At 40.9% G+C, this 23882-nt stretch overlaps 2 protein-coding genes and 1 long non-coding RNA gene across 12 annotated transcripts; all 3 read right to left on the reverse strand.

Moving 5' to 3' along the window:
• Positions 1–2209: 2209 nt before the first annotated feature.
• On the reverse strand, positions 2210–22516 carry LOC307020853 (uncharacterized protein). Of its 6 annotated transcripts, XM_079652478.1 has the most exons (7): positions 22052–22516; positions 21785–21922; positions 21582–21700; positions 20294–21208; positions 2938–3120; positions 2467–2829; positions 2210–2412 (listed from the first exon to the last, which is right to left on the reverse strand). In XM_079652478.1, the coding sequence occupies exons 1-7, from the start codon at positions 22344–22346 to the stop codon at positions 2239–2241; spliced, it is 2187 nt and encodes a 728-aa protein (XP_079508604.1). In that variant the 5' UTR covers positions 22347–22516; the 3' UTR covers positions 2210–2238. The 6 variants fall into 6 exon arrangements, with proteins under 6 accessions (XP_079508604.1, XP_079508607.1, XP_079508602.1 ...); XM_079652481.1 differs by lacking the exon at positions 2467–2829; XM_079652476.1 differs by having other exon boundaries at positions 2210–2829; positions 22052–22515.
• On the reverse strand, positions 5984–9514 carry LOC307020858 (plasma membrane calcium-transporting ATPase 1-like). Its single transcript, XM_079652486.1, has 8 exons — positions 9369–9514; positions 8939–9026; positions 8539–8645; positions 8059–8250; positions 7081–7294; positions 6733–6944; positions 6529–6636; positions 5984–6374 (listed from the first exon to the last, which is right to left on the reverse strand). Exons 1-8 carry the CDS (start codon positions 9498–9500, stop codon positions 6306–6308), a joined length of 1122 nt encoding a protein of 373 aa, XP_079508612.1. The 5' UTR covers positions 9501–9514; the 3' UTR covers positions 5984–6305.
• LOC307020860 lies at positions 14402–17008 on the reverse strand. 5 transcript variants are annotated; one of them, XR_013802991.1, is made up of 5 exons: positions 16881–16994; positions 15906–15961; positions 15023–15170; positions 14687–14842; positions 14402–14453 (listed from the first exon to the last, which is right to left on the reverse strand). It is a non-coding gene; the product is annotated as an uncharacterized lncRNA (long non-coding RNA). The 5 variants fall into 5 exon arrangements; XR_013802993.1 differs by lacking the exon at positions 14402–14453 and having other exon boundaries at positions 14463–14842; positions 15743–15961; positions 16881–17006; XR_013802994.1 differs by lacking the exon at positions 14402–14453 and having other exon boundaries at positions 14463–14842; positions 15858–15961; positions 16881–17000.
• Positions 22517–23882: the final 1366 nt, after the last annotated feature.

Raw genomic sequence — 23882 nt, forward strand, 5'->3', positions numbered from 1 at the left:
AGATTAGAGGGTTGTGTGGATAAAAAACAAGAACAGCAGTACATCCAAAGACAATGGAAAGAAAACATGGAAATATACCAAGAATGTGTACACATCCTCAATTGTTAACCTATTATATTTGAAAGATGTTCTCACCTGAAGTTTTCTTAATATAAGACATTCCCCATTGTTATTTTCCACGACTTGACAGGAAAGGGGAAAAAAAGCGAAAAATGAATTATTTCCCCCAAATCTTTATTCACGAAGCGGTATACAAGTTGTATTCAAAAGTATACAAACAACTTTGCACAAGCTTGAGAGTCCAAAGTCCATCCTTTCAGAGTTCAAATGAAAATATCCCCTGATTCTTGGGTCTTCATAATTTTGTGTAATGTATTCAAGGGTGTAACTTTGGTTTGAGAAGTGGGGGGGACACAAAACAGGGGGTCCTCCGCAATGAAACATTGTTCTCGATTTAATTCCATTTCCTGCCTTTCTACAAATATATATTAGGGACTATGGTGTTAACTAATCCAAGAAAAATGTGTAGTGTGTATAATGAGTGTGCAAACTTATCTATCCATGAACCTGTTTTATTTGTGATGACCTCACATCCTATAGGGGGGTCCGGGGGCATGCACCCCCAGTGATTTGTTTCTTTAAATTGAAGTTAAAGGCATCAATCTGGTGCACACATTTAGAGATTTATGGATACAGCTCTCTCAACACTCATATGAAACAGAACTGTATATATTTCAATACTCCAAAAACCATTAGAATATGCTCACAACCAATAACACATCATTGATATACTTCTCTCCTATCTTTATCTTACCTAGTCTGCATTCTTTCTTTTTATTTATGCATATTTTACTAATCACTTCCCTTTCAAACTGTGTTTTTAATTTTTTACTGACATTGGAATTACTTTTTAATTTATTTTGAACATACTAACATACTATATTAAATAGATGGAAATATTTGTTTTGACCAAACCGTTTGAGACCCACTGAGATAACTTAGACTAAAGTTTACAATATAATCACTCAGCGAGTCCTTTACCTCCCTGAGCTGATGTTATCTCAGCCTCTCAGTCCGACAGGACTCTCCCTCTCCTTATTGTTGAAACAGCTTTATAATCTAATCTCCGAGCTAGCACCAGATGCTAACAACAACCCCCGTAACTCTCTCTCCCTCTCCCCGTCTCTCCCTGTCTCTCTGTCTCTCACACAAAATGCGCTCCTGCCACACACACACAGACGCTCCTCCGTGACGATGACAACTTGCGTGAAAAAAATAAAAATAAATAAAAAAAAATTGAAAAGTGGGGGGGGACACAAACGGGATTTTGAAAAGTTAGTGGGACATGTCCCCCCTGTCCCCAGTGAAAATTACGCCCATGAATGTATCATACGGTTTGATTTCGATAACAAACCAATGAATGCAAGGCAAGAGTCTGACTATTTTGATTTGTTAATCTACATTGACCCACAATAATTAGTTGTATAACAATGCTTTCCCTTATTTAGAACACAACATATTTATCTTCACATCATGGAAAGTCAATCCGACGGTAACGGGATGGTGAACATGCATCAGTGTCCCAGCCTGACTTGGACCAGAGAAGTCGTTTCATGGTTAGTTCCATAATTTGAAAGAAACAATACACAGGTGTTAAGGACACCCTGTAGGATTAAAGGTTTTGCTTCTATCATTGTTGACATTTGACTTGAATAATTAAGGATCTCACCTGTCATTTTTAGTTGTATGAAGGCTACTTTTGTAATATAACATCTACATGTGTAGTTTGAACACATATGACCTAGTGTTTGACCAAATTTAGTAATGCTTACTCCAGTTTAGAAAACCAAAAAGAGACAGATGCTGAAGGTTCATTGTTTTGATTTGCAGAACTGCCCAAAGTTGTAAATGCTCCATTTCAGAGTTGATGACTAAGAAATGGTTGCGCAATGATTCCACCATGTGGACACAAAGCCACACGATGATAACACTTCCAATGCCAAACATTAATTGAATTTATAAATGTAGGAATTCAAAGTGTGCACTTTAAGTTAAATCATTTGTCAGCACAATTTCTCTGTTTAAATTAAATGTCATGTTCTCAATATGGACTGTTCACTCATCCACAAACCAAATGAGACTTCTTGAAGAGCCTGGAATAAAAAGTATCTTGGGTAGTTGAAGATTAACAAAAGCAAAAACTGGAAAGTGTCTGTTCAAAACTTTTATTAGAATTGTTTAAGTACGGTAGCGTGGAGGAGGGAAAGGAGGCAGCATTGGTATGGGCAAGTGAACATGGGGATGATGTTTTGGCTTTGTTGCTGGATAAAGAGGATTAAAGGGAGGATACATGGGCATATATTGTGGAAACGGCATCTGAGCGTATTGAGGCATCGGAGGGTAGTGAGGCACCTCAGGGTATTGAGGCACCTCAGGGTATTGAAGCATCGGAGGGTACTGAGGCACCTCAGGGTATTGAGGCATCGGAGGGTATTGAGGCACCTCAGGGTATTGAGGCACCTCAGGGTATTGAGGCACCTCAGGGTATTGAGGCACCTCAGGGTATTGAGGCAACTGAGGGTACTGAGGCATCGGAGGGTACTGAGGCATCGGAGGGTACTGAGGCACCTCAGGGTACTGAGGCACCTCAGGGTATTGAGGAATCTGAGGCAGTGCAGGAATTTTAGGAATTTTTGTCATCTTTGCAGTTATAGGACGTGTGGTCGTTGCTGTTGTTTTCTCAGGGTATTGAGGCACCTCAGGGTATTGAGGCATCGGAGGGTATTGAGGAATCGGAGGGTATTGAGGCACCTCAGGGCATTGAGGCACCTCAGGGTATTGAGGCATCAGAGGGTACTGAGGCACCTCAGGGTATTGAGGCACCTCAGGGTATTGAGGCACCTCAGGGTACTGAGGCATCGGAGGGTACTGAGGCACCTCAGGGTATTGAGGAATCTGAGGCAGTGCAGGAATTTTAGGAATTTGTGTCGTCTTTGCAGTTATAGGACGTGTGGTCGTTGCTGTTGTTTTCTCAGGGTATTGAGGCATCGGAGGGTATTGAGGCATCGGAGGGTATTGAGGCATCGGAGGGTATTGAGGCATCGGAGGGTATTGAGGCACCTCAGGGTATTGAGGCACCTCAGGGTATTGAGGTATCTGAGGTACAGGGGAATGGAGGGAAGTCGTTTTGGAAGCAGGAGGTGCGGCAGGTTTGGAACACCAGAGAGATACTGGAATTCCTTGCCAATGCATCGGGAGTACATAACTTCCACCCTTTGGGAGAAAAACATGCAATTAGAAACAGCAAGGAATCACACAAACCTGTCAATGTTACAATCTGAGTGTACAAGGCAAAAGATTAAATTTCATGCTATATTTTCTAAATAGATCATCATGATGCAACATATTTGGATGTCGGTCCCCATCCAAAAAACATGGTTAATCAGTACATTTGAAAGCAAGCGAAAAAAAAAAATCAGATTTGAAAAGCTGAAAACACATTTTCGCTTGAGATCAATATGATGCAGATTAAACATTTTATTTATTCGGCTCTCGTTACACCATTCATAACTATAACAATTCACAGCACTAGCCATCATTATTTTAAAACTCACTTCCTCACTCTTTAAATCGGTTTCACATTACCTCTTGAATCATGTTGCAGCCATCATAGGGAACCAACAGGACAAGTGCATGCAAATTCCTCTGCATGCTGTAGCCACAGGTAGACGGGACCTGGGACAGAGGCATTGGAGGTGCATTTCCTGTGGGGTAAAAAGGTTCAGTTTTTATATCATTGGTAGAGATAAATCAAGTCTACATTTAGGATATTATGGCTATTAATTTACCTTGTTCTACTGCGAATTGTGATGCTCCTGGTTCCACCGCTCTGAACTTCAACTGGCTCGAACCACACTGCAGTGAGGGCGACATGCTCATCCATGACGAGTCTTTGGGACTGGCGACTTGTGTTGGGCTCATCCAGCCTGAAGGCGAATAAAAAAAAATATATATATATATATTTTATTTTGTTCAATAGTTTGTACTTTAAAGAGAAACAAAACAATTCAAGCAAAACAACAAACCCTTCAATACGTAAACAAAAATATTTTTACCTGCAGAGTCTGCTTGATAAGCACCTTCATCCTCCTCATAAGCATTTGAGGATGACTTCTTGGTCCCGCCTGTGACTTGAGAATCAAGTCCTGACCCTTTTTCAAAAGCTCTCCCGAAAAGAATTGTCCCCTCTTGGAACCCATTTGTTGTATCGGCATCTTTTCTCCCTTCTCGTCTTTCTGTTTTCTTCAGACGATAACAGTCTATAGTTTGCGCAAAATAACACGTCAGAATAACAGCTGCAGCCAGGTAAACACCAGCGCCTTTTCTCTTGCGTATCATCCTGTTGCACATGACTGCTGGTAATGTGATGAGATGAGATCACTTTCTTTGCCACAACTATTTGAGCATCAGCAGACCGCTGTGACGACCAATACAGCTGTGATAGGTGCTCATAGGATTCCCAATCTGTAAAATCAAACTCACTGCGGATGGAGGGCACTTGGCAATGAAGCATGAGACAGGGCTTTTAATACTGGCACATATTACCACCAGGCAGCCAATCAACAAGGCAGGTGCAGCCTCAGCTAATGTTTGCACCTGTGTTCAATTAGCTTGCAACAGGTGGGCCTCGTTAAGACTTGTCTAACGTCTACAAAGTAAGCCCTGTGTATTGATCATGTAGATTGGGGGTGCCGAATACGTCAATCGCAAAGGTAGTGTGGGTAGATGGCATGGCATTGAAGCGCAATTGCGGCGCACCTTTATGCGCTTCAGAGGCGCTATTGGTGTAAGTGTATGGGCTCAGAAAAGTCTCATAATACACACATGCACACAGAAGGATTCACACTTCTATTTCATGATCCGCAAAAGGATTCACACTTGTATTTCCGGATCCACACTTGTGTTTTTCAATGCACACACAAATGTGTTCCGTTTCATATATACATGTAAATAAAATCCAAACACAGAAAAAAGTTTTACATGTATTTTTGGTCCACACATATTTGTTTTCCGTTTATGAGCTGCCACAGGTAGACGGCTCCTTTTGTTTCCTCACCTAGAGTTGAGGTGTGTGTGTGTGTGTGTGTGTGTGTGTGTGTGTGTGTGTGTGTGTGTGTGTGTGTGTTTTTTTTAGACTCCCCTGACGGTCAGTCGATTCGTACTTTTCTCTCATCTATAGCCAATCAGATGTCTCCTCCAGTCTAAGCCAATCAGATGAGCGCGCCCCCACGAGGGTATGATTTTTTGCGTTCATGAGTGTGATGCAAATTAGTCGTTTTTCGGCGCTACCCGCTTTTTTAAAGCTGTTTTGGGTGACTTGTGTAATTCGTTGAGAACCGAAGGGTTGCTCGCAAAAAATCGCCAAGCTTCAGACACGCCCAGCTCCAAGATTTTTTGATGCCTGTAGTGTAGACGGGAGATCTCGCTGCACTGAAATGTCATTGTGTATCTATGCATATTTCATAACAGATGTATGAGCTTAATCCAGCCCAGAAACAATTGTAGTCATGTTCCTAATGCAGATATTAGTATGAATGTCAAAGACATTTAACAGCAATTTCATAACTTAAATGACTGATATTTTTCATGAAATAAATATTACATATACTCACTTTATCTAATTTAACAAGAGCTTATGTATATCTACATCATTGTTTGAGATAATAGGCAGCCTAACACATGTTAGTAAAAATAATAAATACGTTTTAAAGCATCATTGACTGCTCTTTATTCTGCAATATGAAATGAGTAGATTTTGAAAGGGCAACTCTGTTTGCACCTAGAGGTGATACGATACGACTGTATATTTTAAATGTAGTCCTTTTATTTACAATCCTCTCTTATAATGTGCATTAATTATCGACACATGTAGTATTTAGAACATCCTTATGTCACCAACATGGTTCAGATTGTAGACTTCATGAGCATTTTCAGAGATTACTTTATTTAGATCATTCAAAAATAAAGAAATATGAAGCGAGGGCTAGACAGGAAACACAACATTTAGATATTCTCAAAATCCTGCTGACAAACAACTGAATAAAAACGCTGCAACAAACCTACAAGATAACCTCTTTGTCAGAGGTGAACAAATCTATCTTATATATTATAAGAAAGGAACTTATAATAATAACTACAAATAATAATATAAATACAATGAGGGCAGCACCACTTAATTGTATGGGACCAGGCCAGGCAGCATGTGTGGTTCTTCCACAGGCCCCTGGCTCGTCTTCTCAGTGCGGTCACTTTTCTGCACGAGTCGCAGGCTTTATAACCTTCGGGCAGCCGCAGCTTGGGATGCTGGACACCACCTGAGAGACGGGGTAATAATACACAACAATAAGACACATCGGCAACACTCTCTGTATGAGCTGAACATGTTTGTGGACTGTTTTTACTGTCTAATGATGATCAGCTGCAGAAAGGACCAGGTCAATGTTTAATTGCATGTCATCCCTGTCTCACCTGTCCCCACAGCAGGCTGCCGAGACCCAGACAGGCACAGATCAGCCACTGCTGCCAGTTCAGAGCCACACAGCTGAAGGGTGAGCCCCCAACCTGCACAATGAGGATCTACAGGAGGAAGGGAGACACAGCATCATCTAGCAAATCTTTCATCACTCCTCACTGTGAACCAGACCAGGTGTGACGATAGCCCTCCCAGGTTACCTGGGCGAGGAGGGTTCCCAGGAGGATGACGCAGAAGATGGTGTTTTTGAAAATCCCCTCGAACACGTTTCTCTCTCCATGGATCTTCCTTGCGTTGATCTCATTGAAGATTTGCATGAGTACAAACGTGTTGAACACTATGGTGTAGTGTACAGAGGGCGGGGCGTGGAGGGGGGCGTTTCTGCCACTGGCAATGTTGAGCAAAATCTCACCTGTGAAAGGGAGGGTCAAAGTAATTCATCATTAATTAGTAAGTCAGTTGTAATAAGGCTATTGTTCAAATGTTTCTTATTAGGAGGTTTTAAGTGAGCCTGTTTTAGACCACTAAGGTTTGCTGCGTTCACTGACCATGGTAGATCAGGGTGAAGATTACGGCCAGCTGGTAGATGGCGTGTCCGACAATGTTCTTCATCATGGTGTGAGAAATGAGGGGCTTGTCGCGGCCGTAGGGTTTCCTGAGCAGCAGCGCGTCGGTTGGCTGCTCGGTGGCCAGAGCCAGTGAAGCAAAGGTGTCCATTATGAGGTTCACCCACAGCATCTGCACAGCTTTCAGAGGAGAGTCCTGGCAACACACACACACACACACACACACACACACACACACACACACACACACACACACACACACACACACACACACACACACACACACACACACACACACACACACACACACACACACACACACACACACACACACACACACACACACACACACACACACACACACACACACACACACACACACACACACACACACACACACACACACACACACACACACACACACACACACACACACACACACACACACACACACACACACACACACACACACACACACACACACACACACACACACACACACACACACACACACACACACACACACACACATTCTGTCAGAGTCGCTCAGTCTACATTGATATCCAGAACTGTCACGCTTCAATTTAAAACACTCAGTTTGATAAAGTGTAATCAAGAAAACAGAGACCCACATCTTTGGACCATGAATATTTCCTCATTTTGTGTTTGACGATTCTCTTTAGAATGCCATGCATTTAATGTTATCTGTCATGTTTAAAATAAGAAAAAGAGATTCCCAAAGAACATGCTCCTGTTTGAAGCCAGTGTAGTTCACTCGTCTCCACCGTCTTTGAGGCTTTGAAAAAGAGACTGAACCATGAAATTGTTCCCGGTGGCCCACCCAGCACCTTATGGTAGCTCGGCAGCCTTTTTTAGCAACAGGTTGAGTGTGTGGGTGAATATTTAAAGTCATTCTGTCCACCCATCGTGTAGGCAGCAGAGGTGTCAGGAGGCTGTCACCTGAGTGATACAGGCCCCGGTGAAGGCCACGATGACGGCGACCACATTGACTGTGAGCTGGAACTGCAGGAACTTGGAGATGCTGTCGTAAACATTCCTGCCCCACTTCACTGCCTGCACGATGCTGCTGAAGTTATCGTCTGTCAGGATGATGTCAGACGCCTCCTTCGCCACGTCCGTCCCTGCAATGCCCTGCACAACACAGCATGGTGGTTAGTCAACGCAAAGCTTACACCAGAACTGACTCTGAGCCTAGGTTTAGACCAGGACTGGTGTTGCATCGCAGGTGGATCATGAAGTCATCAATATGTGTTTTCTTAGAGGAATAGCCTAAAACGGTTGATAGTAGAAAAACATAAATGATGCAGCATCAATCATTTTATATTTTCCGTTTCTCAAATCAATAATAATTTGTTACAGTAATAATTGTACAAAGTTTGCAATAAGAATCAGTCTGATGACATTAGCGCCAATAGTTACCATGGCAAAACCAACATCCGCTTTCTTGAGGGCAGGGCCGTCATTTGTTCCATCTCCAGTTACCGCGACAACCTGCCTCTTCTCCAGCACAGTGCTGTTGATGATACCTGAGTAATGGTGAGCACACGCGGCTTAGACACACTTAAGGGCAAAATTCTGATGGTCTTTGAAAACAGCTAGAACACAGTTGTTCTCTGGTGTTTTGAGCCCCTCCTTTCAGAATGTTTGATCGTTGTCTTAAATGTAGGGTTCAGGGTTTCCCCTGAATTTGTATGTATGCATACATTAAAAGTTTGCTTTCCATTGATTTTGATGTTTTTATTACATTGCCATACTTGTCCCAATCCCCGTCTATGTGACCCCTACGACTCCCCTTGACCTCGTTTAGTGTGTGGCTCACCTTTGACCAGATTGTATTTGTCGGTCGGAGACGATCTGGCAAGGACTCTCAGATTCGGCCAAATCTTGTCGATGAGCCCCTGCTCAATCTGCACAAAAACCAAAACGAGATAAACATGAAGTGTTAGTTGAGTAACATACATTTAAATCAGAGTTACAGACTGAAATTAGGTTAGTTTCCCCTAAAACAGTTGTTAGTGTGCCAACAAGGGTTAAAAAGAGAATTAAAGTGGTTGTGAGAACATATCAGGGACAGGAAATTAAAAAAGGACAAAATACTTCGACACAACATCTAAAGTGTACCTTTCACAATGTGTATAGTGCCAGAAGTGCTAAAATGTGAAGTGGTTGGAACTACAAAGAAATGTGAGGGGTCATGATGGATTGAGATCATACACTGATGTCTGTGATTCAGTCTGTCTTTGTCTGACCTCTCCCTGACTGTTGCGGATCAGTCGGTTGAACTCCTTGCCGTCTATACACAGGAAGTCCTCTCCAGTGTTCAGGATGCCACATTTGCAGGCTATGGCCCGGGAAGTACTGATGTTGTCCCCGGTTACCATGCGGACAGTGATCCCGGCCTATTGCAAGTAAATCAGTTGTAGTTACATATCTTTTTAAAGCACGAGCTAGCTAAACACATATTAGCTTTACTTGACCGGAGATATAGTGCAGTGGTGAGTCCTACAACCCGGAAATGAGTTAGCATTTTACAACTATTGGTTCCCTCGTCTCAGAGTCAATGGGATTTCTCCATAGGATTTTGGAAAATAGCTCGAAATAAGATCTGTGGAAAACGAACCTGCTTGATAAATGCACCTTTTGTTCAGCTGGATAATCTCCACATATCTACCCTACTTTTATAATTTTCGAATCATAAATCTAATGGCCAGAAGCAAAATGCTAACGTTATGCTATAACGAACTACAGACCATGGATGTATAATAAGAACCTTTAGAATAATTACCTTTAGAAGTACACCAAAACGTAACTGCTAACAATGTAAATGCTGTGTTGGAAACAAAGTTAATGTAAGAAAATGTTGAGTTAAATACTTTTGGCACTGTATATACAAAGCTTGGAAAAATGCCTATTGTGGCTGTCATACTTACATACAGTGGCAACTAATAGTATTGTGAAGAAATGTCATGACAACCATCGACAGACTGTTACTGCACGCTGATTGTTGTGGTCCTATTTAGGACAAAACGTTCAGAGCTGTCCTTGTTCCAGTCCGCCCCTGATTGATTAGTGCTTTAACTCGTAAATTACACCCAATGTTAAAGCTTGTTGATGATATGTGAGATTGTAAATTGTCATACATTCTAAAGTGTTCTCTGTATTTTTTTCCTTCAACAGATACCAAACCAAAGCAAGATCAAACAGCACTTTTAAGAGCCTTTTTCAATTTCTTCTCTTCTCCCTCCTCAGAGCTATATTCCCTACATTTCTTCCTGTCTTCTCCCCATTTTTACCATCTTCATCTCTGTCTCTTTACCACTTTCTCTTTTGTATTTATACGCATGCAAACACACAAACCTGTGTGTGTTTTGATTTCTAGTTCCTGAGATGGCTGCTAAACAAGGCGAGGAACAGCTAGAAGATGCCATTTTCCTTGCCGATTTACTTTGTAAACAACTGAAGGCAGGGCCGTGGGAAGTAGGGGTGCTGAGGGTGCTGCAGCACCCCCTGGTGGAGGACAGGGGATCTGCACTTCAACAAGATATAATACAAAAAAAAAACGAATTTTCAGCCTTGATGTAACAACATTCATAATTAAGTAAAGATAACACCCTTTTTCAACCCGGTTACATTTGCCATTTGCCCTGTATGATGGGCGCTGTAGTGATGAAAGTGGGGGATGTTGGCTTAGCAGGCGCCCACAGCTCACAGCCAAAGTGAGAGAGATAGAGAGAGGGGATACCGCGGGGATACCGTGGTACCGGCGGGGATTGTTGTTAGCTTCTGCTGCGCTAACGGATATAAGAAGCTGTTTCTACAATAATGTGGAGGGAGAGTTCTGTCCTATCAGACTGAGAGGCTCAGTGAGGTAAAGGACTCTGAGGGTTTGGATAGCTCACTTTAGTCTAAGTTATCTCAGTGAGTCTCAAACGTTTTGATCACAATTTATGTAAACAAATATTTCCAAGGCACACCTTTTATAATTATTAGGATAAATAAAAACAGGTTTGAAATCATTCCAATGTATACTATAGGACAGTAAACAAAAAATAACGTTTAAAACTGGAGAGATTTAAAAATATAAACACAAATATAAACACAAATAAAATAAGTTACATTTATTTGTTATTGGCTATGGTAGGTTATTGGAAATGTTCACATACTTATTTGATTTATAAAATGCAAACCGATCTGTTGTACCCTCTAGATCAGTCTAGTAATTGGGCGCTCAAAGTGCACCAGATTGAAGCATTTGACTTCAAAATGTTAAAAAAAATCTTCCCGGGGGGGCACCCCCGGACCCCCCTAGAGGATGTGAAGTCCACCCCTCCAATTTAAACATGTTTTAATACTAAATACATTTGAAGCCTTGTTATATAAGCTGTCCACCATGTCAATATGTTTCTCTTTTTGTAGTGTATTTGTCTTTTGCAGAGGTTTTTCATTGCCAGCTAAAATATTGCCTATAGGGCAGCACATTGGTCAGAACCAGCCCCTGGTGTCCTCCCCACAGCACCCCCCATTTGAAACATGTTCCCACGGCTATGACTGAAGGTACATTTTTTTATTTCAATTGTATCGGTTTTGTGCCCGATGTACTGATTAGGTTGATTGATTATGTGCTTGTAATTTTGTAATGCTTGTAAGTGAATAGGAATACACTGGGAATCAAAAGCAGCTTGTTGTGAAAATGCATGACTACTTTATTGAAGGAGGAAGAAGACAGGGCCAGGGGCCGTATTCACAAAGGATCTTAGGGCTAAAAGTAGCTCCTAACTGGCGAATTTAGGAGAAACTCCTAAACATGATGGGCGTGTCAGTCTTAAATTTAGGACTCCTAATTGTATTCACTAAGAGCAATTCACAAAGTATGTTAGGCCTAAAAGTAGCTCCTAAGTTTAGGAGAGCTTAAAAGTCCTCGAGAGGACTCCTAACTCAGTAAGACCTATTCACAAAGAATCTGAAAATGGCTGCGAGACGAAATGTTTTGGAGACAATGGAAGACTGTGAATTGATCAAGAGATATAGGCAAAATCGTGAGGGTATCAAACTTGTTGTGGAATTAGTGCGGGATGCAATAACATCCCCGACTAACAGGAATAACCCGATTAGTCCGGAAATAAAATGTTTGGCAACACTACGATATTTAGCAACAGGGTAAATGCAACTTTGCAATGCCGACGATTTAGGAATATCGCAACCATCAGTCAGCCGTGCCATAAACCAAACCATCAACGCGCTCTCTAGACCACATATCATCCAACAGTTTATCCGGTTTCCTTTGGACAATCAACAACTACACAGGATCAAAGCCAACTTCATGGCAATTGCAGGTATGCCCGGTGCGGTCGGTGCTATTGACGGGACGCACATAAAAATAATTGCGCCATCAAAAGATGAGGACGTGTTCGTCAATAGAAAGAAAGTACATTCCATCAACACGCAGATTGTTTTCATTCATCATGATAGGGGGGGCTTGAACGGCGCTATGGGCTGTTATTGAAAGTGTTTAAGTGCTGGAAAATATGCTCAATGGATAATAGTTTGCGGGGTGCTTTTAATTGCCTCCTTGATTTAATGCAATTTACGTATTTTTATTGTTTGCTCTCTCTCTTTAACGTGCATATACAACGTCATTATCGTGGTCTGCACAAACTTGTCATCATGCGTGTATTCTGCTAACTGCACTGTCCATAACTATTTGATAGGAATACATTTCTAGCCGAGGCTATTTCCTTGTTTTAGTGGGCTCGTTTGCAGTGGCGTTTTGTCCTGGAGGCCAAGGGAAGCCAGGCTTCCCCTGTTTTTTAGGATTATATTTATAATTTTAATAAATAAATAAAAACACTTCGTTTAGTTTCGGAAATTCATTGTTGTGTGTTGCTGCCGGCCCGTCTCTCCCCCATTCTCATTGAGTATTTTACAAATAGTGAAACAGCGCCCCTCTAGATGTTATGGTGAAACAGTAGATTGCACTCTCTGTTGCGAGAGGAGGCCAGCCGAAATTTGCTTCCCTTGGTGAAAAAAAATGGAGGGATTGACCAATCAGATGAGGCTCACGTCATGTCCCTGCCAACCTGTGATTGGTCAGGGCCATGCCAAGGGAAGCCAGAGGCGGCTGGCTTCCCTTGCCTCACAATCCAATCAAATCACATCAATTTAGTGGTGCAATGACGCGTCCCAAAAAGCGGAAGTAAGCTGCGCTCGGTTTCCCTTGACAAAAAAGCAATGGGATTTCTCCATAGGATTTTGGAAAATAGCTCGAAAAAAGGTCAGTGGAAAACGAACCTGTTAGGTAAATGCACATTTTGTTCAGTCGGATAATTTCCACATGTCTACCCTACTTTTATAATTTTCGAATGATAAATCTAATCGATAGAAGATAGATAGCGTCACTGCACCACTTACACCGCCGTTAGAAAGTAGCAAGCAACTGAAGCAAGTGCAATTATGGAGGGTGGAGATTTGGAGTATTTAATCAAAAATAATTGGACTAAACTTCCGCTGCAGCAGCAACAACAAATACAATCTGATGACAGGCCAATGCCCAAACTGGAGCCGTGTACAGCGAGGAACAAAGGAGCGAACCGGACGTAAAACGTTAAAGGTCTCCTGATTTAGTTTGTGAATGAATGCTTATTAGAGTTTCGGCTGGAGAGTGCGTGCGGACCTGTCGGTCAGATAACCGGCTTGTGTAAGTCCTGCATCTGTATGATACAAATGTGTGTAAAATGATACCGGGCGCTGTAATCACTCATCTGGCTACGTTATTACATTGACCACCACACCCCCCCCACCCCAAAAGAAAGGACGTATTATTGGCTTCCCCTAATTTTTTTCCCACGCCACGCTACTGCTCGTTTGTGGGATGTTGCGGATGAGTTTCACCGAGACCGCCTGCTCTGAACAACCAATCACCGTACTGACCGCTTCTAAACTCATGCACGAGAATCAACGTCATCCATAGCAACGGCGCGTCACTCTTAGTGATTTATCCTTAGTATGAGTAGGTCTCAGCGGCTTTGTGAATAACTTTTAAGAAAAAACTCCTACGTAAAATGTTTTAGCGCGAGTTAGGAGCACTCCTAGCGGTATGATAAAATGCTTTGTGAATACGGCCCCAGGTGTATATCAGTATGTAGTGTCTCTACTTTAAGGTTTAAATATATATATACACATACACATATATATATATATATATATATATATATATATATATATATATATATATATATATATATATATATATATATATCTGTGTTTGGTTATGTTTCAACTTACCAAATATTCCTTTATGAAGCTCTCTGAACTTTCATTCATGTAGACGCAGAGCGCTTTAAGGACACAGTCCCATCGTGTTTCAACAGTGGGATCCCGAGGGACAAACACATTTTTTAAATCTTCACACAAGAATACTGATTATGCTTGTGTGCTGATTTTTGGCAAGTCAAAGGAAGGGGGTCAGAGAGGTTAAAATATATTTATATGAGAGGGACAACAAGAGAGAGAGATAAAGAGAATATGGTGTTGCAGTGCCAAAACTACACAATTTAATACAACTACATACCTTGTCCATGGCTGCCATGATCAGGCCCAAATTGCATCCTGGTGTTCCTCCCTTCTTTTTGAAAACCTTCATCAACTGAGACGAATGGCGATCCAGTTGAGACATGAAGGTAGGCAGCAGCGGAACGGTGGTGATGCAGGTGAATTCTGCGTTTACCTGCAACACATTGTGATACAGGTTCAAATGTTTTGTTTAAAGCTGTTGCATCTATAATAATATCCATCAAGTGTCATAGCAGAAAGGACAGGAGTTCATCTACTGGTGTAAACAAAACAAAGAAGTTCAGCTGAGGTTCTTTTCTTATACATGCATCTATTAAAATATTTTAAAAATCACCTCGCTCTCTGAAAACAGAGCTGGCCATCGCTCTCCGAACTCAGTGATGAAGGGCTTGTCCTGAAGGATTTTTAATTTATAGTGCTTCAGTCATTGGTACCTTGTAGATTGAGTCTCAGTACACTGTTTGCATCTCCACATTCAAAACCTACAGAAAAAGAGAAATGTGTTAATGATCAAAATGTACTGTAAATAACTACTATTATTGGACACATTAACATAATTCAGGGTGTGAGGTGCAGGATATAGCAACCCATTACTGGATATTAAGCAGTGGTGGAAAAAGTACTCAGATCCTGTACTAAAGTAAAAGTATAAATACTCCATTACTTGCTATAGTCCCAAGTTCAAAATAATACTTAAGGTAAAGCACCAAAGTGTTATTAGCCAAATATAATCAAGTATCAAAAGAAAAAGTACTTTGTGCAGAATGCCTTTTGTAAAAGGGTTACATCATTATAGAATAAAAATCAATGTTCTTATAATAAAAAATCTACATATATACAAGATGAGTTGATGTTGTGATTTGTTAATATAGAGCACATTTTGGAAAGAACTGAGTAAATTAGTAGTAAATGTATGTGAATATAAACATTATCTAAAAAGGTAACTACAAGTGTCAAATAAATGTAGTGTAGTAAAAGTACAATATTGAAATATAATTGAGTAGAAGTACAGAGTAGCAGAAAATGGAAATACTCAAGTATGTGGTACTTGTACTTTGTGCAGTAATGTAAATGTAGTTGGTTACATTCCACCACTGATCTTAAACACGGCATGTGCTTCGAGCTGAAGCCAACTTAGAACATTGTTTGTTTTAACTGACAAATCCTACTCATTTAGCCTTCAACTTATTTGGAGACGTGAAGGATACTTAATGTACTTTTGAGCCACCGGCTTTCATCGATACATTTGGCTACTCCCCAACAACTTGGAAATCTGAAATTCAAAGTTGGATAATTAGTCACACAATGAACTTCATGCCAAAAATAATTAATCCTATATACTTTCATTAAAAATAAAAATGTTGCAACTGCCACAAACATTCGCTTGGCTCGGCACCCAGAGTAACACCCCTTCAGCAGCCGCAGTAGTCTCAGCAAATAGTGGCATCTGCGGCGGAAGTACCTGCCACTACCACGATTTAATCTTGCTCTCTCTCTCTCTGATTATGTCGGGTGAATTCCGTGTCTATTTAAGAGCTGTCTTAAGTGAAGATGTGCTTGTTGAGTGCGTTCCTTTACATGCTTTAAATAATTCACACTTTGATATTCCTCACCGACATAATTAACGTAACGACCAAGCACGGCTCCGGTTGACGCAACAACAGCAGATGGGAAAAACCTTTCTTCCAAATAAGCTTTACAATTTAACAAAAAAAACTCCCTCAGGGCGTTACACTTGATGAAGTTATTTTTAACAGACTTAGAAGACCTTAACCGACTATGACCTTTTTGGCATTTGCAACCAGGCTCTCAAATCTTTAAATCAAGCACATTTTAAAAACACATTTTTTTAAAAGGAGGGAAAAAACGTTTCCACTTGGTCAGAGGTAAAAGTTAAGCTGACATTACTAATTATAACCACATCAAGCTAAAATCATTAAATACATAACGATTGAGACTTCTACAGACAAAGCTTGAAATTGTACCTCTTTTGTGATGTATTCTAACACTTTTAAGTGTAAGGGAACATCATTAAAAAGATACCGTTAAGATAGCTGTTAGCTAGGCTGCACCGCTTTTCAAATCTATCATCAAAGTATACAGTTGGTAGCAGGGAAATCAAAAATACACATCAACTTTTGTGTTTCAGGGACCGTTTGTGTTTAATATATGTTAATATTTAAGAAACTTACCATAAAATCGCAGGATGGCACAGGAAAGGGAAAAATACGCGGTTCTGTCATCCACATCTCAAAGTCACAGGATCCAAATGAAGCATGTCCCCGGTCTTACAGCGCATGTGCTGAGAAAGTACGGCAAGCACTTTGGGACAATCAGTGCGTTTTAAATAACTTTACCATTTAAATACAACACAACATGGTAATGTAATCCCAAAACGTTGAACTTTTACATAAATGCAATTAAAGTCTCTTGATTTAGTTGTAAAAATTGCATTTACTTAGTAGTTTCAATATAAAAAAAGCAATTAATGCAAACAACATCCATATTTCATTTCTTAGTGTATAATATTACAAAAATAGATAAAAAGGCACACATAAGAAAAGATAAAAGGATAAAAGGTACACATAAGAATTAATACACGGTACATAAAGGCTATGGACAGACAATAAAAGCATAAAAATCGATAAAACATTGCTCAGACTGACTCGAAAGCGAGGGAAAAGAGGTGGATCTTTAGGCGGGACTTAAACGTTTGGAGGGTGGGCGACAATTTGAAATGGGGGGGCAGGTCGTTCCAGAGCCTGGGGGCTACCGCTGGGAAGGCTCGATCTCCCCTGGTCTTTTTCTTGGTTTTAGGGACTACCAGAAGCAGCTGAAGCAAAATGAAGTCACAAGAATGATAGAGACATAACAAAACACTATTTATTTGGGCATGGCTAATATAATTGTTGATGGCCAAACATAGAAGTAACACAACTCTGCTCACATTTCAGGGTTTTTCTTTGACTTAGCCTACTTAAGAGGGAAAACATCTTTCCATATACAATTATTTTTACGATAAGCTTCTTAACAATTACTATCATATATAACAGTAGACTAAATACAACTCATGATGTAATTAGGACCCTTATAAAATAGAAAAACATATTTTCTATATTGCTCCAATACTTTAAATGGAGATTAGAGGGTTGTGTGGATAAAAAACAAGAACAGCAGTACATCCAAAGACAATGGAAAGAAAACATGGAAATATACCAAGAATGTGTACACATCCTCAATTGTTAACCTATTATATTTGAAAGATGTTCTCACCTGAAGTTTTCTTAATATAAGACATTCCCCATTGTTATTTTCCACGACTTGACAGGAAAGGGGAAAAAAAGCGAAAAATGAATTATTTCCCCCAAATCTTTATTCACGAAGCGGTATACAAGTTGTATTCAAAAGTATACAAACAACTTTGCACAAGCTTGAGAGTCCAAAGTCCATCCTTTCAGAGTTCAAATGAAAATATCCCCTGATTCTTGGGTCTTCATAATTTTGTGTAATGTATTCAAGGGTGTAACTTTGGTTTGAGAAGTGGGGGGGACACAAAACAGGGGGTCCTCCGCGATGAAACATTGTTCTCGATTTAATTCCATTTCCTGCCTTTCTACAAATATATATTAGGGACTATGGTGTTAACTAATCCAAGAAAAATGTGTAGTGTGTATAATGAGTGTGCAAACTTATCTATCCATGAACCTGTTTTATTTGTGATGACCTCACATCCTATAGGGGGGTCCGGGGGCATGCACCCCCAGTGATTTGTTTCTTTAAATTGAAGTTAAAGGCATCAATCTGGTGCACACATTTAGAGATTTATGGATACAGCTCTCTCAACACTCATATGAAACAGAACTGTATATATTTCAATACTCCAAAAACCATTAGAATATGCTCACAACCAATAACACATCATTGATATACTTCTCTCCTATCTTTATCTTACCTAGTCTGCATTCTTTCTTTTTATTTATGCATATTTTACTAATCACTTCCCTTTCAAACTGTGTTTTTAATTTTTTACTGACATTGGAATTACTTTTTAATTTATTTTGAACATACTAACATACTATATTAAATAGATGGAAATATTTGTTTTGACCAAACCGTTTGAGACCCACTGAGATAACTTAGACTAAAGTTTACAATATAATCACTCAGCGAGTCCTTTACCTCCCTGAGCTGATGTTATCTCAGCCTCTCAGTCCGACAGGACTCTCCCTCTCCTTATTGTTGAAACAGCTTTATAATCTAATCTCCGAGCTAGCACCAGATGCTAACAACAACCCCCGTAACTCTCTCTCCCTCTCCCCGTCTCTCCCTGTCTCTCTGTCTCTCACACAAAATGCGCTCCTGCCACACACACACAGACGCTCCTCCGTGACGATGACAACTTGCGTGAAAAAAAATAAAAAAAAATAAAAAAAAATTGAAAAGTGGGGGGGGACACAAACGGGATTTTGAAAAGTTAGTGGGACATGTCCCCCCTGTCCCCAGTGAAAATTACGCCCATGAATGTATCATACGGTTTGATTTCGATAACAAACCAATGAATGCAAGGCAAGAGTCTGACTATTTTGATTTGTTAATCTACATTGACCCACAATAATTAGTTGTATAACAATGCTTTCCCTTATTTAGAACACAACATATTTATCTTCACATCATGGAAAGTCAATCCGACGGTAACGGGATGGTGAACATGCATCAGTGTCCCAGCCTGACTTGGACCAGAGAAGTCGTTTCATGGTTAGTTCCATAATTTGAAAGAAACAATACACAGGTGTTAAGGACACCCTGTAGGATTAAAGGTTTTGCTTCTATCATTGTTGACATTTCACTTGAATAATTAAGGATCTCACCTGTCATTTTTAGTTGTATGAAGGCTACTTTTGTAATATAACATCTACATGTGTAGTTTGAACACATATGACCTAGTGTTTGACCAAATTTAGTAATGCTTACTCCAGTTTAGAAAACCAAAAAGAGACAGATGCTGAAGGTTCATTGTTTTGATTTGCAGAACTGCCCAAAGTTGTAAATGCTCCATTTCAGAGTTGATGACTAAGAAATGGTTGCGCAATGATTCCACCATGTGGACACAAAGCCACACGATGATAACACTTCCAATGCCAAACATTAATTGAATTTATAAATGTAGGAATTCAAAGTGTGCACTTTAAGTTAAATCATTTGTCAGCACAATTTCTCTGTTTAAATTAAATGTCATGTTCTCAATATGGACTGTTCACTCATCCACAAACCAAATGAGACTTCTTGAAGAGCCTGGAATAAAAAGTATCTTGGGTAGTTGAAGATTAACAAAAGCAAAAACTGGAAAGTGTCTGTTCAAAACTTTTATTAGAATTGTTTAAGTACGGTAGCGTGGAGGAGGGAAAGGAGGCAGCATTGGTATGGGCAAGTGAACATGGGGATGATGTTTTGGCTTTGTTGCTGGATAAAGAGGATTAAAGGGAGGATACATGGGCATATATTGTGGAAACGGCATCTGAGCGTATTGAGGCATCGGAGGGTAGTGAGGCACCTCAGGGTATTGAGGCACCTCAGGGTATTGAAGCATCGGAGGGTACTGAGGCACCTCAGGGTATTGAGGCATCGGAGGGTATTGAGGCACCTCAGGGTATTGAGGCACCTCAGGGTATTGAGGCACCTCAGGGTATTGAGGCACCTCAGGGTATTGAGGCAACTGAGGGTACCGAGGCATCGGAGGGTACTGAGGCATCGGAGGGTACTGAGGCATCGGAGGGTACTGAGGCACCTCAGGGTACTGAGGCACCTCAGGGTATTGAGGAATCTGAGGCAGTGCAGGAATTTTAGGAATTTTTGTCATCTTTGCAGTTATAGGACGTGTGGTCGTTGCTGTTGTTTTCTCAGGGTATTGAGGCACCTCAGGGTATTGAGGCATCGGAGGGTATTGAGGCATCGGAGGGTATTGAGGCACCTCAGGGCATTGAGGCACCTCAGGGTATTGAGGCATCAGAGGGTACTGAGGCACCTCAGGGTATTGAGGCACCTCAGGGTATTGAGGCACCTCAGGGTATTGAGGCACCTCAGGGTATTGAGGCACCTCAGGGTACTGAGGCATCGGAGGGTACTGAGGCACCTCAGGGTACTGAGGCACCTCAGGGTATTGAGGAATCTGAGGCAGTGCAGGAATTTTAGGAATTTGTGTCGTCTTTGCAGTTATAGGACGTGTGGTCGTTGCTGTTGTTTTCTCAGGGTATTGAGGCACCTCAGGGTATTGAGGCATCGGAGGGTATTGAGGCATCGGAGGGTATTGAGGCATCGGAGGGTATTGAGGCATCGGAGGGTATTGAGGCATCGGAGGGTATTGAGGCACCGGAGGGTATTGAGGTACCTCAGGGTATTGAGGTATCTGAGGTACAGGGGAATGGGGGGAAGTCGTTTTGGAAGCAGGAGGTGCGGCAGGTTTGGAACACCAGAGAGATACTGGAATTCCTTGCCAATGCATCGGGAGTACATAACTTCCACCCTTTGGGAGAAAAACATGCAATTAGAAACAGCAAGGAATCACACAAACCTGTCAATGTTACAATCTGAGTGTACAAGGCAAAAGATTAAATTTCATGCTATATTTTCTAAATAGATCATCATGAGGCAACATATTTGGATGTCGGTCCCCATCCAAAAAACATGGTTAATCAGTACATTTGAAAGCAAGCGAAAAAAAAAAAATCAGATTTGAAAAGCTGAAAACACATTTTCGCTTGAGATCAATATGATGCAGATTAAACATTTTATTTATTCGGCTCTCGTTACACCATTCATAACTATAACAATTCACAGCACTAGCCATCATTATTTTAAAACTCACTTCCTCACTCTTTAAATCGGTTTCACATTACCTCTTGAATCATGTTGCAGCCATCATAGGGAACCAACATTTCAAGTGCATGCGAATTCCTCTGCATGCTGTAGCCACAGGTAGACGGGACCTGGGACAGAGGCATTGGAGGTGCATTTCCTGTGGGGTAAAAAGGTTCAGTTTTTATATCATTGGTAGAGATAAATCAAGTCTACATTTAGGATATTATGGCTATTAATTTACCTTGTTCTACTGCGAATTGTGATGCTCCTGGTTCCACCGCTCTGAACTTCAACTGGCTCGAACCACACTGCAGTGAGGGCGACATGCTCATCCATGACGAGTCTTTGGGACTGGCGACTTGTGTTGGGCTCATCCAGCCTGAAGGCGAATAAAAAAAAATATATATATATATATTTTATTTTGTTCAATAGTTTGTACTTTAAAGAGAAACAAAACAATTCAAGCAAAACAACAAACCCTTCAATACGTAAACAAAAATATTTTTACCTGCAGAGTCTGCTTGATAAGCACCTTCATCCTCCTCATAAGCATTTGAGGATGACTTCTTGGTCCCGCCTGTGACTTGAGAATCAAGTCCTGACCCTTTTTCAAAAGCTCTCCCGAAAAGAATTGTCCCCTCTTGGAACCCATTTGTTGTATCGGCATCTTTTCTCCCTTCTCGTCTTTCTGTTTTCTTCAGACGATAACAGTCTATAGTTTGCGCAAAATAACACGTCAGAATAACAGCTGCAGCCAGGTAAACACCAGCGCCTTTTCTCTTGCGTATCATCCTGTTGCACATGACTGCTGGTAATGTGATGAGATGAGATCACTTTCTTTGCCACAACTATTTGAGCATCAGCAGACCGCTGTGACGACCAATACAGCTGTGATAGGTGCTCATAGGATTCCCAATCTGTAAAATCAAACTCACTGCGGATGGAGGGCACTTGGCAATGAAGCATGAGACAGGGCTTTTAATACTGGCACATATTACCACCAGGCAGCCAATCAACAAGGCAGGTGCAGCCTCAGCTAATGTTTGCACCTGTGTTCAATTAGCTTGCAACAGGTGGGCCTCGTTAAGACTTGTCTAACGTCTACAAAGTAAGCCCTGTGTATTGATCATGTAGATTGGGGGTGCCGAATACGTCAATCGCAAAGGTAGTGTGGGTAGATGGCATGGCATTGAAGCGCAATTGCGGCGCACCTTTATGCGCTTCAGAGGCGCTATTGGTGTAAGTGTATGGGCTCAGAAAAGTCTCATAATACACACATGCACACAGAAGGATTCACACTTCTATTTCATGATCCGCAAAAGGATTCACACTTGTATTTCCGGATCCACACTTGTGTTTTTCAATGCACACACAAATGTGTTCCGTTTCATATATACATGTAAATAAAATCCAAACACAGAAAAAAGTTTTACATGTATTTTTGGTCCACACATATTTGTTTTCCGTTTATGAGCTGCCACAGGTAGACGGCTCCTTTTGTTTCCTCACCTAGAGTTGAGGTGTGTGTGTGTGTGTGTGTGTGTGTGTGTGTGTGTGTGTGTGTGTGTGTGTGTGTGTGTGTGTGTGTGTGTGTGTGTGTGTGTGTGTGTGTGTGTGTGTGTGTGTGTGTGTGTGTGTGTGTGTGTGTGTGTGTGTGTGTGTGTGTGTGTGTGTGTGTGTGTGTGTGTGTGTGTGTGTGTGTGTGTGTGTGTGTGTGTTTTTTTAGACTCCCCTGACGGTCAGTCGATTCGTACTTTTCTCTCATCTATAGCCAATCAGATGTCTCCTCCAGTCTAAGCCAATCAGATGAGCGCGCCCCCACGAGGGTATGATTTTTTGCGTTCATGAGTGTGATGCAAATTAGTCGTTTTTCGGCGCTACCCGCTTTTTTAAAGCTGTTTTGGGTGACTTGTGTAATTCGTTGAGAACCGAAGGGTTGCTCGCAAAAAATCGCCAAGCTTCAGACACGCCCAGCTCCAAGATTTTTTGATGCCTGTAGTGTAGACGGGAGATCTCGCTGCACTGAAATGTCATTGTGTATCTATGCATATTTCATAACAACAGATGTATGAGCTTAATCCAGCCCAGAAACAATTGTAGTCATGTTCCTAATGCAGATATTAGTATGAATGTCAAAGACATTTAACAGCAATTTCATAACTTAAATGACTGATATTTTTCATGAAATAAATATTACATATACTCACTTTATCTAATTTAACAAGAGCTTATGTATATCTACATCATTGTTTGAGATAATAGGCAGCCTAACACATGTTAGTAAAAATAATAAATACGTTTTAAAGCATCATTGACTGCTCTTTATTCTGCAATATGAA

The sequence above is a fragment of the Notothenia rossii genome (assembly GCF_949606895.1).
Source record: "Notothenia rossii genome assembly, chromosome: 9".
Lineage (NCBI taxonomy): Eukaryota > Metazoa > Chordata > Actinopteri > Perciformes > Nototheniidae > Notothenia > Notothenia rossii.